Genomic DNA, 14,381 nt, shown 5'->3' with positions numbered 1-14,381 from the left:
CATATCATTTATATCAACAGAACACTTTTTTTCTTTATCAGAGGTATTTAAAATTTTCCAATAGTCTTTCGAATTTGATGAACGTAATTTTTTAAGTTTTTGTGATAGATCATTTCTGTATTTTTGTATGCATTTGTCCATTGTTTTTTTTTTTTTTATATTCTTTACTCATTAAGACAAGATTGGTTTTATTCTCTGTTGAATTATGTCTATTTTGTATTCTTTTTACAAGATGAATTTTTTTCCTAGCCGTTCTGCAGTCTTTGTTAAACCATGGTTTATTACGCTTAATACTGTCACTCCTATTCTACAAAACACCTGTATTGTGACCACAGAGATTTTGTATGCTCAAAAAACTGCATGACTAGCCTATGCAAGACAGCGTGGATGGAATGGATCCAAGAATTTTCACAGGGGGGGGGATCCATATCTAATCACTAGGTGTCTGGGAACTTGTCACTTTGTGTCCAAGAAATCAACAATGGTATGAAATATTTCATTATTGAATTTCAAATATTTATGACAAGGATTCCCATGTCAAAAAAATCTTAAATGATTTCATCCGGACTTCCACAAATGGAATAAAAACCGCCATCGCTAAATCTGTTCTTGAAAAAAATCATTTTAAAACAGAAAAAAAAATACACAAAACTATAATTATATTCACATGATACTAATTAGACAGGTTAATTTAAGATTGAATTCATTTACTTATTCATTTTATCTTTATGAAATAAAGAAACATGGTGAAATGCGATAGGGATACTATCAAAACATCTTTCACACCTATTGTTCTATACCTAATTATCAAATGTGTGCAAAACGGGGACGGTTTATTCTACCTATTCCCACTTTTTGAAAATCATGTACAGTAGGAAAAGGTAAGATTTTATGTGGGAATAGGTGGAATTTTTGTGTAAACAAATAATTAATTGGATAAACATATAATTACCGTATAAACAGTGATTATTGAACAACTGTTGGAATAGAGGACAGGTAAATTGGCTTTTTATATAAATCAGACTTTTTACTAATATTTGAAAGAAAAATTGGAATTTTTTAAGCGAACTAAATAATATTTTTCCTGATAATCTATTTATTGTATTTTTTAAAATTGAGCTTTTTAAATGCATTTTTTCCATAAATCTTTTTATTTTATGTTCAAAAATCAAGATATTAAAGTGTTTTTTAAACCACGTTTTTTATTTTTTGAAATATATTTGAAATAAATCATTTTTTCTATTTATTTTCTGTCTTAAAATGTACAAAATAGAGGTAAATGTAAGATGGGATGTAATTAGTCTAATTACTATAAAAACAAATTAACTAGTATCTAAACATCTATTGTTATTTGCAAGTGGGAATAGATGGAACTGAGATTTTTAAAAAGTGGGAATAGGTAGAAGACACCACGGGAACACACCAAAGGACCTTATAAAAAAAAAATCAAGGTAAAATTTTACCCAATGTTTAAAGCATACCCTATCCTCCCCCACACCTCTGAGAATTTTCTACACACGATAATTGAAATCCTTAGCATAGCATACATCCATTTTGATACCAGGTACCATTGCATGATAGAAAATATTATCACGTGATTCACGTGGAAAAGATATGTAGAATTGACCCGGCCTTGCTACTAAAATAAGACGGTCAATTAATTTAACTTAATAAATCACTGATTTTGTCTTCATAATCATCCGTGGAAAAATTTCATTAATATTTAAAAACAATTATATTTCCATTTTTTCGAAAATAACAGGCCCGTAGCAACGGTTTCAAAAGTACCCCCCCCCCCCCCGCGTTCTACGGACCCGAATAAATGGATTTATGTGTCTTTTATGATATACTCTTTAATTTCTAAACCATCTGCAAGAACCTGAAATGAGATTTGAAGCTGAATTACTTTATATAATAAATCTGACGCCATTCCGGTCGGGATCAGTTTACGATCAGTCGGGCTCGGGTTGCCATTTATTCAATAATTTCTGAAGAAAATGATGAAAGTGTCAGAGGATGGCAAAACATCGCCAGAATTCCTTGATATTTTATATTCGTTTGCAAATGAAGATGATAAAGAAAAAGATACAGCGATAAATAGACGACCAGTATGCTCTAGATGTTGGTAATTACATAGTTACGTACATATTTTACCAGAGTAGACAAAAACTGAAAAAGCACAGTGGGACCAATTACCAGGTCCAGCACAATCTCTTGATTTAGCAATATAGCTTGAAATAGCTAAATAGGTTTTTAAGCTATTCAAAATAACTTGATAAAGCTATTTATATACAGTTTTTCACAAAAATGTTTATTGTAAGAAATAGACAAAAACTCGTAAGTATTTGACTATTCAGGTACATGTATGTACATGTACCAATCAAAAAAAGCATCCCAAATCAAAGATAGTTCTAACATTGCAGCTTTTAAATATTTTTAAGCAAAATATGAATTTCCATTGTTTGAGTAACTGTACACTGTCTTGTGTACATTGAGGCGTGGGCAAGTGTGATAGCTTCTTACAGCGAATTACAAAATACCAGTAAAGTTTTCATTAGCTGGCCATTAGCTTGGCACATACATGTGGATTCATTCAACATTGAAATCAACTCACATTTACCTGTAAAATATAATGATACACCTGAGTAACTTCATGACCTAGATTCAAACCTAATGTGATACTTGTTAGACCAAATTGTATACCCTATTGAGATATCCAGCAAGCTATTGAAAACTTTACTGGTATTTTGTAATTCGCTGTAATGTGCTGAACTACCAATCAGTTATCTTGTTGACCATATTTGAGCTCCTTTATAATTTCGTTCAAGAAGTAGCTGTATGGTCACAAATTAATTGCTTTTTATAGCCCCAAAAGTTATAGAACTTTGAGTACAAAGTCTCTCAAGGAGACGCAATTAATTATTTGATGAGTGATTTTTATATGCATTGTTTTCAGAAAAGTTCAAGACTGAATAATATCACTGCACCAAGGTGCGACTTTTTGTACATGCTGAAAATATAACACATTTTTAAAAAAAGCATGATAAAATAGCTAAATCAAGCTATTCTGAATAGCTTAATAAAGCTATATAGCTAAATCAAGAGATTGTGCCAGACCTGATTACATTGCAGGGCTTGACTTCCTAATACATATCCTCAGAGGTCCATGAGTCATTACCCATTTACCCTAATTTGATTGTGTCTGTTTTGTAAATAAATTTGAAATACCGGTACTGTTTCATTTCGTAAGTCATACCATAGTTATACTTTTTCTTTCAATTAAACTAATAGTTTAGAAAAATCATGCCTTTATTGATTGTTTACATCTCGTTCAAAGTATCGATGTTTACCTGGCGCCATTTTAAATAACAGGTCCTAGGGTTGTGACCTCAGTGGATATGGCATATATAAACAATAAAGGCCAAATATTCCAATTTGGATTTGTGACTTCTTTTGACATAATGTAAACAATGTGTATAGTAGCACCAATACACTTGAGATAGGTCGGAAGAAAAAAATATTGAAAACTCTCTTTTTAAACGTATGCGGTAATAGCTGATTTATGCTAAGTAAGGTGAAATTTTGTTGCAGACTATTTTTTTTTACCTGTTGTAGTAATCGTCTGCAGTTGTAAAATATGACAAAGGCAATCAAATAATATTTTCTAACGATGTATGGTGCAGCAGCGGGCACAATCTTGAGAGATACTCGAGAAAATAAAAAGGACATGATTTTAGGACCGTGACAAATTTAGGGCCTGTGATGATATATAATAGTCTTAAAAACATATATTAAAATAGGAAATTAGCTAACCCAATTTTGATAATGGGATTTTTCTTCAATTCTAGGCAATTTTCTTCACCAACCTAGAAGCAGTGCGTGATTCTTCAGCCAAATTCTTATCAACATGTACCTTTAGTGAAAAAATTAATCTGTATCTGATGACAATTCTTCCCTCATGTAGACACAGATTTCAAAAAAAATTAGGGGATGGGGGGGGGGGGGGGCTGAATATATCTGTCAAAATGTAGGCTCACTAGGGTGACCAGAAACAAGACTATATTTATTAGCTAGTTACAGGCAGTAGTGTTTTGGATATAATTACAACGAAATTAATATAACTGAATAATGAATTAAGACAAGATATTTATTTTAAAAGACTAATAGTGAGAAATCTCATTTTCAGATATTTATATATATATATATATGATCTCATTTTAAATAATTTTTTTAAACTACATTTTGAGGCTGGACGTATTTTCGGTAGAATTTATCTTATCAGGAAGAGAGTTCCAATTCTGAATGCCATAATAATAAAAAGTTGGGGTTTTTTTTACTTTTTTAATCACCTTGGGAAGAAAAAAAACTAAGCTTACTAGATCTAGTTCTTCTTTTTGAATTTTGCTTTGAAATTGTCAATCAAATAATTAAGACATTTATTGTGAAAAATATTGAAAGATGAGATAATATTTATTGACCTCTGTACCTTTGTAAGGCTTAAGTCAGCTTTTCTGCTCTAAATTTGTCCGTTGTTTGTTGTTGTTGTTATTGTCGTAAACTTTTTACAATTTCATCTTCTTCTCCAGGACCACTGGGCCAATTTCAACAAAACTTAACACAGAGTATCCTTGGGTAAAGGGGATTCAAGTTTGTTCAAGTGAAGGGCCACACCCTCTTCCAAGGGGAGATAATTAAGAAATAGTAAAAATTGGGTGCCCCATTTCTTCTCAAGAACTTCTCTGGGCCAGAAAAGATGAAACTTTCGGGAAAGCCTCCTGACATAGTGTTTTCAAGTTTATTCAAATCATGATCATGGTAGGGTGAGGCCACTATGTGTTAACAAATTTTTACATGGATATATATAGGAAAAAATCTTCTTCTCTAAGTGAAGAACAACAAAGCCATGTACAGTCATATTTATTTGGAAGCATCCTCAGCTACACTGTAAAAAATGTGTTTACAATTCAAACACTTTTCTAAACACTTTCTTGTCACCTCCTTTTTTATATATTTAATTTCTAAACATGTAAAATTCCTAAACATGTATTAGAAAGTGTTTAGAATTTAAACACTTGTGTGCTTAGAAATTAAACATATCTAAACACATGAACACAAGTGTTTAAATTCTAAACACATAACAGCAGATGTGTTTAATATCTAAACACATCATAAGTTTAATTTGTACCTGCAGAAAAAAAAACACTCTCGTAAATTTAGGCACAACAAGTATGTTTTTTAAATACGCATAATTGTCAAAATTTTCAAAATATGTAACCAATATTAATTATTTTCCATAAAGCCACTGAACGCTGGGATATGTATTTAATTATACAATGCAATGGACACTGTGCGATGTACATGTACTTAATTTACGCAAAAAATGTAGGAGATAGAACTGAATAGATTTGATTAGTCTCAACAATTCAATCAGAATGACAAATTTATAACGTACACATAGATAAACTTTTAATCTTCAAAATCATGAAGAAAATAATATTAAGCTGACAATTTAATATCAAAACTTCATTGAATATTTCTAAAAGGCTTTATTAAAGAATTGTTAAACTAAAAATACAAAATGTATATTTATATATATATTTATTATAATCATTATAATTTGAATCGGCTGTAGAGTTTTCCTCATGTCAATCACAAAATATCAAATTTTATGAACTTTCAGCAAGTCCCAAAGCACCACATATTATAATCTATATCCCTTCAATAACTGCCAGAAAGTAACTCATTTCGAATGCACAAGAATAAAATTGTAAACACTGTCGAATTAACACAGTAGTCTTCAACAAATGAAGTTTCAAAGTGTTGATTATGGAACAACAGCATTGCACTTGAAGATGACACCAGGTATTTTGAGTTCGATCTGGACTACGTACGGTGCCTGTAGGAAAGAAAGCCAGATTTTAGAAAAAAGTACACTATCACTGATATTTTACATTACTTAGAAAAACAAAATTGTTCAAATTTTAGTGAAACTACACTGATATAAATATAGATTTTTAATGACATTTAATATTATTTCCTCTCCTGCAAGTCTATGAACGAATTCAAGATATCCCAAGTCCTATCTCCACTTTATTTACGTTACTCATCATGGTTAATTAATGCAAAGAAGAAGAAAACAAACCTTTAATGTATTGCAGTAACAAGATGCCCTTTCACGTATTTCACTATTTCGTCATGGTTATCCCTTGAATTGGGTTGTTATAACTCTCATTGATACATCACCTTAGCTTGCTGTGTTTTCTTTGTTTAGGTAGCCGCTCAAATTAACGTTCAATTATATGTGTGTCATTTCCGGGAAGATAACTCTGCACTTTACAGTAAAATGTGTTTAATTTCTAAACGCTACAATGGGTGATCAAAGTTTACATGGAAAGATATAGCAAAAAATCTGCTGATGAAAAAGAAGAAGGGCCATAGTTGCTCAGGTGAGCATTGTGGTCCATGGGCCTCTTGATTAGTTATCCTTTTTTTATAAAATTGTTATTATTATTTATACTTGTATGCGTAAATACTTATTTAGTGTTTATCTAATTTTGTTTTCTGTTCTTTTGTTTTTCTCCTAGTCGTCCAGTTGCTGTATGTTTGTGTCCCTATTTACCCGAGAGTCCGGTATCTATAGAAACCAATGTCTTTATCCTACAACATCCTCTTGAGGTTAGTTTGTGTATCTCTTTTTAAAGAAATCAAACTGTAATGAAAGTTTTAAATGATTATTTCGGGAAACTAAAATTATCATTATGTTTTTGAGGATGATAAGTTTTTAGAAAGAAACTTGTTGCAAACAATTTTTTCTGAGTTTGAATAGTGAATTTATACATATAAGTGTACAACTTTTTACCTCTTATAGGAAAGCAGAAACTTGGCTACTGTTCCAATTTTATGTGAATGTTTACCATCAGAAAAAGTTCAAATTATCAAAGGAAAAAAATTCTCACCTCGGAGGTAAGCTAATGGAATGAATATTTTGAGAGTAAATTTACTAAAAATTGCCTTCTTGTAAAAGATATTCTGTATTCAGATCTTCATATTGTGTAAATGATTTATCGTGATGGCTTAAACATGGAGGAACTACAGCTCTCTTCAAGATTTCCAAAAGGTCTTGATATGAAAAACCAGTCTCTTTTTCAGTATAAGTTCAGGACTGCCGGATCTCTTTAAATTATTGTAGAGGTACTGTTTGATGGGATAGATTTTATAATATTCAGATCTTTTAAGTCATGACTGTAATTTTTTAAAGTTTAATCAACATTGATACAAATTTGCTTCAGATACCCAAAAGTAGCTGAAATTCTTAGGAGTTCCAACACCCTTCTGTTGTTCCCAGACTCTGAGGCAGCTGATATTGAAGCTATTCCCCCAGCACCAGATGGTCAGCCATACAATCTTGTCCTCTTAGATGGTACCTGGGGGCAGGCCAAAGGCATGTTTCTACATAACGAGGTGTTTTCTTGGCCAAAAAAGGTAAAGTCCTTGGATTCATCTGATTTCTTTCATTACCTCACCTGAGTTAAAGGCTCAAGTGAGCTTTTCTGATTGGCCCTGTTTTTCATGAAAAGAAAATTGTTAAACATTTTTTTTCTGATTGGCCCTGTTTTTCATGAAAAGGAAATTAAACATTTTTTTCCTATATACAGGTGACTCTCGATCTCTCGAAGTTCAAGGGACCGCAAGAAAAGTTCGAGAGATCGAGGGGTTCGAGAGACAGAAAGTGAAAAAAATCAGGAATTTTCATTTCCGATCATCATTGTTCATCATTGTTCTACTATTATAAATACCGGAAGTAAATGTCGATAATGTCATTGCACGTTTTCATTCGTATTTTACAGGTAATTCACTTGATTTCAACAACAATGATCGTATTTTGAATAAATAAAACGATCTCTTTAAGTTTCTGTATTTATTTGTTCTCATTTCATAACTACATGAATCCTGAATAGCAATCGTCGGCGTGGCTACCCCCAGGGCTTCATCGGGTCCTTCACCAGATTTCTCGTATTAAATAGGTATTCAATTCTTCAGATAGGATTTCTTGTGCAGTGTTTGTCATACTGGGAATATGTAAACTCTAATAAAACTTCATAATCTATGAAAAATTATTTACACGTCTTTTAAATTATTTTCTAAAAATTACGTCTCGCTGTCAAGTCAAAATAAGTTGTTAAGCAATTCGTTAATAGTTTACCGATTGTAACCAATTAATTATATCAACACTCGGATGCTCTCAGGTATAGTGTCATCTATGTAAACACCCAATTAACACCATGCCAGCCCGAGGCGTTCACTGTTATCCAGGTAAGTCTAAGCTGCATTTTACGTTTGATCGGCGTGTGCACACGCGCAATCAAAACTTCGAGAGATAGAGAGTGAAAAACAATGAAATGTGTGTAACGGGACCCAGGTCTTTGTTCGAGAGATAGAGAACTTCGAGAGATCGAAAGTTCGAGAGATAGGAAGTAAATTTGCTTAGTTATATAGAAGAAAAAAACGGGACCGGAGGTTCACTTCGAGAGATCGAGAACTTCGAGAGATCGGAGTTCGAGGCATCGAGAGTCACCTGTATTTCCATGTAAAAGTTCAATTCCCTATTTTACCCCCCCCCCCCCGGTAATTAGTTTGTTAGTTTGTTATAATTTGTTCATTGTCTGTTGTTGTTGTTGTCATTGTAATTGTAAACTTTCCATAATTTTATCTTCTTCTCCAGAACCACTGGGCAAATTTCAACCAAATTTGCCACAAAGTAATATCCTTGGTTCATCTGAAACGCCATACTTTTTTTCTTATGGGAAGATAATCATGAAAATTTGGTGGGGTCATTTAAATTTTTTTTTCATGAACCACTAGGCCAGAAAAAAGTGAAACTTATATAATTTCTTCCTTGCATAGTGTGGATCCAAGGTGGATCATGGCCAAGGGTTGTAAGATGGGGCCACAATAAGGGATAAAAGTTTGCATGGAAATACATTGGAAAAAATCTTTTAAAATCTTCTTATAAACAGGAGGGCTATGATTAAAAATATTAAGAAGCAATCCTCCCAAAGTAAGTGAAGACACATGTTTGTTCAGTTCAGATCATCACCCGGGGGGGGGGGGGGGGGGGGGGGGGGGCAAAATAGGGAATTGAACTTTTACATGGAAATATATAGGAAAAAAATGTTTAACAATTTTCTTTTCATGAAAAACAGGGCCATGTTCATTAATATTGAATTAAAAGCATCCCCAGGTAGTGCAGATAGAAGTTCGATCAAATCATGACCCCTGCAGGGTTAGGATGGGGCCACGTACATGTATAGAAGATCAAAGTTAAACATGGGTGTAAAATAGGAAAAATATTTAATCTTTTGAAGAACAAACAGCAGGACCATGGTTAGTGATATTAATATGAAAGCATCCTCAGGTAATACAGATTCAAGTTTGTTCAAATCATGGCCCTGGGAGTAGGGTGGGACACCAATATGAGATTAAACTTTTGCATGGGAATACATGTATGTAGGGAAAAAAAATTCTTCTTTTCAAGAGGAACATGCATGCAGGGCCATGATCAGTAATATTATAATGCAAGCATCCTCAGGTAGTGCAGATCCAAGTTTGTTCAAATCATGGCTTGATATGTGTAATTAAGGGTATATTCATGTATACAATTAAAGGCACTCACTGTAATTCACCATTAATCATGATATTGGGAGAACCACAAATGGTTATATTTGAATCTTTTGCTTGTATTGATGTGTTTTTATAACACAGTGAGTGGCATAGGCTGTGATAGCAATCAAGATTGAAAATTGTAAACATATATTTAAACAAAAACTTGGAGAAACTTTGGCGGTTTAAGTCAGTGTCAAGATTGTTTATTGACTTGCACTATCTATTGAGAGTAATTTCTTCATTTATTAACTTCTCACTTTATATTCTGTGAACTCAGATATACCAGGAAGATTGGTCTTGATTTCTTTAAGTAAACATAATTATAAAGTGTATTCCAGATTTGTATAAATTAATTAATTTTTTTTTTTTCTTTTTTTTTTTTTTTTTTGCAGATAAAATTGAATCATAGCTGCAAGAGTAAGTTTGTGATTCGTACTCAACCAAATGACATGTCACTATCCACACTGGAATCAACAGCCATAGCGTTAGCAGCACTGGAAAGAAAGCCGGATATTGTCAATGTATGTTTAAATCTACAAGTCTCTTTACCATTAATTTTTGTTTTTGGTGCATGGTTTTTTTGTCCATGCAAGATAAGTAGACTCAGTGGAGCACTATGTAATATTTTAACCACAATGTAGATGATTCTATTCACTTTTCAGTGTTGATCGATCACAGAAAAACCAGTACAAGACAAATAAGTCAAGATGTAGAAAATCTTTTGTAAAGAGCAAAAATGGGAGTTAGCACAGGAGGTTCATATAGAAAAAAAATTACAATATTTTACACATGCTGCCACCCTAAATTAAATTATGGAAATTATTGCACTTTTCAATCAAAAATTCACCTGGCTGTAAGTAATGGTTCACAGACAAAAGGAGCCTTTATCATTGGATCCCCTTCCTGGGGTGGTCAAAACAGTCAGTGCCACACAGTGGACAGCTCTCCTGGGAATGAGCCACTTACGAGTATTCTCATTGGTTGAACTTTGTCAAAAAAATTATAGGATAGCTTCGCTATACTGTAGGGTATACAAGTGATTGTCACAGTATGCAGTGTACATGTACACGTGCTAAATATTAAATTGAAGTCTTTAGAAATGAAAAGCAGTAAATAAAATTACATGTATTATTAAAAGAAATATATTTACAGGATTTAAATGATATAATTATTAGGGATGGAAATCAAATACAGAATTGCTAATCGGTTCACCGCAAGACGTTCCGACCATTAATCGTATCAAAATACACATTTTTGGACATTTTTTTTTTTCAAGTACTATTCTTATACACAGGAAGATTAAAAAAAAATGTTAAAAGCTGGAAACATTCTGTTTAACTTGATGAGGAAACTACGTGTATATACATTGTTTTTCTGTTTCAATATACAAGAAAAAATTAAGAAAAACATAAACATGCCTTCCTGTAAAATCAAACATTGATAATTTTCCAGAGCAAATGTCACACAAATTTATTCTGCATTATCAAAACTATTTCTGAACTTTCTCTTAATTTATAAGTTTGTCTAATAATATAATTTAATAGATACTGCCTAAAGATAGACATACCAATTCACATTGCTCAACGATGATTTATTTAATAAAAATATTACAGGACAGTCGGGGTAATGGCATGGTGTTTATAAAAACATTAACACTTCAAAAACTGACCAATTACCCAACGATCTCAATTGGGAGAGCCATTAATTATCCCAAAGAAGTTTAAATAGATATGAGAAAAAAGCTAAATTATCAACTTTTATGCCGTGGTTTCTTTCTTAGAAATGAATTTTAAGAAAATTGCATTAAAACTTGCATATACTTTATTTTTTCAACTAACTAATTACAGATTTTCTAACCGATTACCATCGTTCCAACCGAGTAATGGGTAAACCGGTTACAAATTGCCATCCCTAATAATTACACACATAAATGTAGTAAACATTAAAGTACATAATTTTTATGTCCCACCGGATGTAAATAATTTGTGCTTGTTAATTTTTGGAGCTTTTTCAAAAGCTCAGTTAGAATAAATACATGTAATAATGCATTTTTAGTGAGAACACGTACCGATTGATATTTGGATGGTATATTTTTTTAGATTTTGACACGTCCTCTGGAAGCTCTTTGTGATTTCCAAATTCAACATGGAGCCTGCAAGCATGACAGCAAAGTATTCAAAATAGAAAATGGACTCTGGAATAAGACTTTAAAAAAGAAGTACTTAAAGAAGCTAGAACAAGATGGGACTTTAGGATCTTCACAAATTCCAAATTCAAAAGAACAGCCATCTTGACAATGACAGCCAGTTTAGAACAATTTTAAATACATGTATATAAAATTATAAATAGAAATTATAAGTGCAGTTTATTTGTCCCAGGCAAACCATGGGGCACACTGTTATGTTCACAGGGCAGTTAAAGCAAAAGAGCACAAGGCAGTCTAACTTGATTTACAACATATTTCACATTCAATACAAAATACATGTACATTTTAAATAAATATTCTGCCCTGTTCTCACAAATGTGCATTAAATAATATGTAGATTATTGTGAAATAAAAATCATACAAATTTTTGCATTCACATGACAGTTAATGTACAGGAAGTTTATGTGCATTAAAATTATTTCTAATGGAAGGCTTTTATGATGTAAAATTTATTTCTATCAGAAGGCTTTTATGATGTAAAATTTATTTCTATCAGAAGGCTTTTATGATGTCCTTTGCAAATTGCATCACCTTATGCAGAGCAGATATACATTTGACATGTCATAGTCTTTACACATTTTTAGCTCTTCTGAGCCAAAGGCTTAAAGAGCTAATGTTATGGCCATTTGTGGGGTCTGTGGATAAACTTAATTTTTCTTTGTTTTTTTCACTCAAAAATAAGTGCTTATCCGACCACCACCATGTGGCCTTTAATTTACTTAATTTTGCCATTACACATGCATCAAAATTTAATTCGAATTAGTTTTGCTTAGCGTTCACACAGAGTTAATGGAAAGCAATTTCATGTGCAGTAAATTAATTCAAATTAATCAAATCTGCGCTTAATTCTCCTTATTCATCTCTTGACCTTGGAGTTTGATTTCCATTTTAAGAAACTACTTGAACCTTTGCCACGAGTTGCCATCTGGGGGCATCAGTGCTTCATAAACACATCTTGTTTTTTGTTGTTTTTTTTTTTGTTTTTTTTTATAGATTTAGTATAAATATATGCTCTCATGAATGGGATTTTTTATATCAATAACCTTTTATTTGTGTAAAAAAAGAAATCTTATGCAATTTAATTTTTTTCTCTCCATTACAGGATCTTGGAAGGTAATTACATTTTGTAAAACATTCAAAAACTTTGTTTTAAAGACGTGTTGTTAAACTGTGCCAGATGTAAGTGTAGATTGAATACGCAGAGATTGAGACAATTTATGAACAATGTGTTGAACTTTTCATTGAATATGAGTGTTAAGTTGAGAAGTAAAATAATACAACTGCAATTGTTTCCAATTCTGCTATTACATTTTCAGCAATAACAAATACACACCAATGCTTCAGCACATTTATTTAAATATGTGAAAAATCATGTAAAATCAACACAGAATTTTGTTTTATATTCAAAGAAATTGTCATCAAAGTAATGCAATAAACATTAAAAACAAACAGCAATTTTGTTATTAAAATGTTGATAAATCTCCAGCAAGGTTTCTATAAACCTCTGAAGGTTTATGTTTTCTGGTTTCTCATACTGACTGACTAGTTTACATGGATTATAAACAAAATGGTAGATATGAATCTTTGGTAGCTAGATATAGGCACAACACTTTTTCTGAATTCTGGTCTATTGGTAATAAGAATTTTAAGAAGTCTATTGTACAAAAATTAACCAAAGTGCATTTTATTTTTATCACAGTTTCTATGATAGTGCTTTTAACTACAATATTGTACAAAACATTGTATATTTAATCACCAAGTACATGTATCTGCTTTGTAAAAGAAAAAAATCTGCAAAAGTTCAGGGAAATAAAAAGGACCACTTAATGTACACTGCATGTTAAACAAGAGGCCCAAGGGCCTTAACGGTCACCTGAGTATAATACAACAATTTAGAGGATCCATAGAGTATAAAATGAACTGAAAGGTGAAGCTTTGTTGCCCAAAAGCAAGAAAAATACTAGGGTGATCAGGATCAACAAAATAATTAATCTAGTATTCATTGATAGTTTATGAATTAGGTTCTAATCTGTTCCCCATTTATCACTATCACTATACAGTGTATTAAAAAACTATCAGTGCTTCTGTACTATTTTAATTTCTTGTTGAAATCTCTTACATTGGCCTCTCTTGGTCTTTGATGAACATTTAATAAGACAAGTTATTTTTGTTCCATTTTTATTTATCTATTACTTACAAGTCTATCTGATCATTAAAACTATGAAAATACTTTTTGTATTATACAATAAAAATTCTTGCTTAATTCTCTTATTCTATTAACCTTTCAAGTACATTGTTTACAGTGATTAATTATCAAAAGTAAATGGCAAAGGGTAATAACTCCTCTCTGGAGAATACAAATTAATAGAGCTCTGGCCAGGACCAGAACACTTGAACAAATGGTCTAGATGTTCAAAAATCTGGTAAAAATACCCTTCCTTATTAAAACTTTTAATCTTTTTGCCTCTGATATGCCCAAGTGCAGAGAAAATTTTTAAAGAAATAATGCATT

General features: G+C 31.9%; 1 protein-coding gene across 1 annotated transcript; it reads left to right on the top strand.

The window, feature by feature from the left end:
* The first annotated feature begins 2,000 nt into the window (after positions 1-2,000).
* LOC133182390 (tRNA-uridine aminocarboxypropyltransferase 2-like) lies at positions 2,001-13,318 on the top strand. The gene is made up of 6 exons (XM_061317220.1): positions 2,001-2,125; positions 6,585-6,675; positions 6,869-6,963; positions 7,290-7,482; positions 10,056-10,184; positions 11,763-13,318. The coding sequence occupies exons 1-6, from the start codon at positions 2,001-2,003 to the stop codon at positions 11,955-11,957; spliced, it is 828 nt and encodes a 275-aa protein (XP_061173204.1). The 3' UTR covers positions 11,958-13,318.
* Positions 13,319-14,381: the final 1,063 nt, after the last annotated feature.

Source organism: Saccostrea echinata, unplaced genomic scaffold (genome assembly GCF_033153115.1).
Source record: "Saccostrea echinata isolate AGI-Se365-2 ecotype Australia unplaced genomic scaffold, CSIRO_AGI_Sech_v1 ptg000009l, whole genome shotgun sequence".
Classification (NCBI taxonomy): Eukaryota; Metazoa; Mollusca; class Bivalvia; order Ostreida; family Ostreidae; genus Saccostrea; species Saccostrea echinata.
Note: the sequence above shows the minus strand (reverse complement) of the source record. Positions and strands in the feature narration are given on the sequence as shown.

Coding starts and splice junctions, on each gene's coding strand:
- LOC133182390 (XM_061317220.1), top strand. CDS start 2,001: ATGAAAGTGTCAGAGGATGGCAAAACATCGCCAGAATTCCTTGATATT. Junction 6,676..6,868: donor TCCTACAACATCCTCTTGAG/GTTAGTTTGTGT, acceptor TACCTCTTATAG/GAAAGCAGAAACTTGGCTAC. Junction 7,483..10,055: donor TGTTTTCTTGGCCAAAAAAG/GTAAAGTCCTTG, acceptor TTTTTTTTGCAG/ATAAAATTGAATCATAGCTG.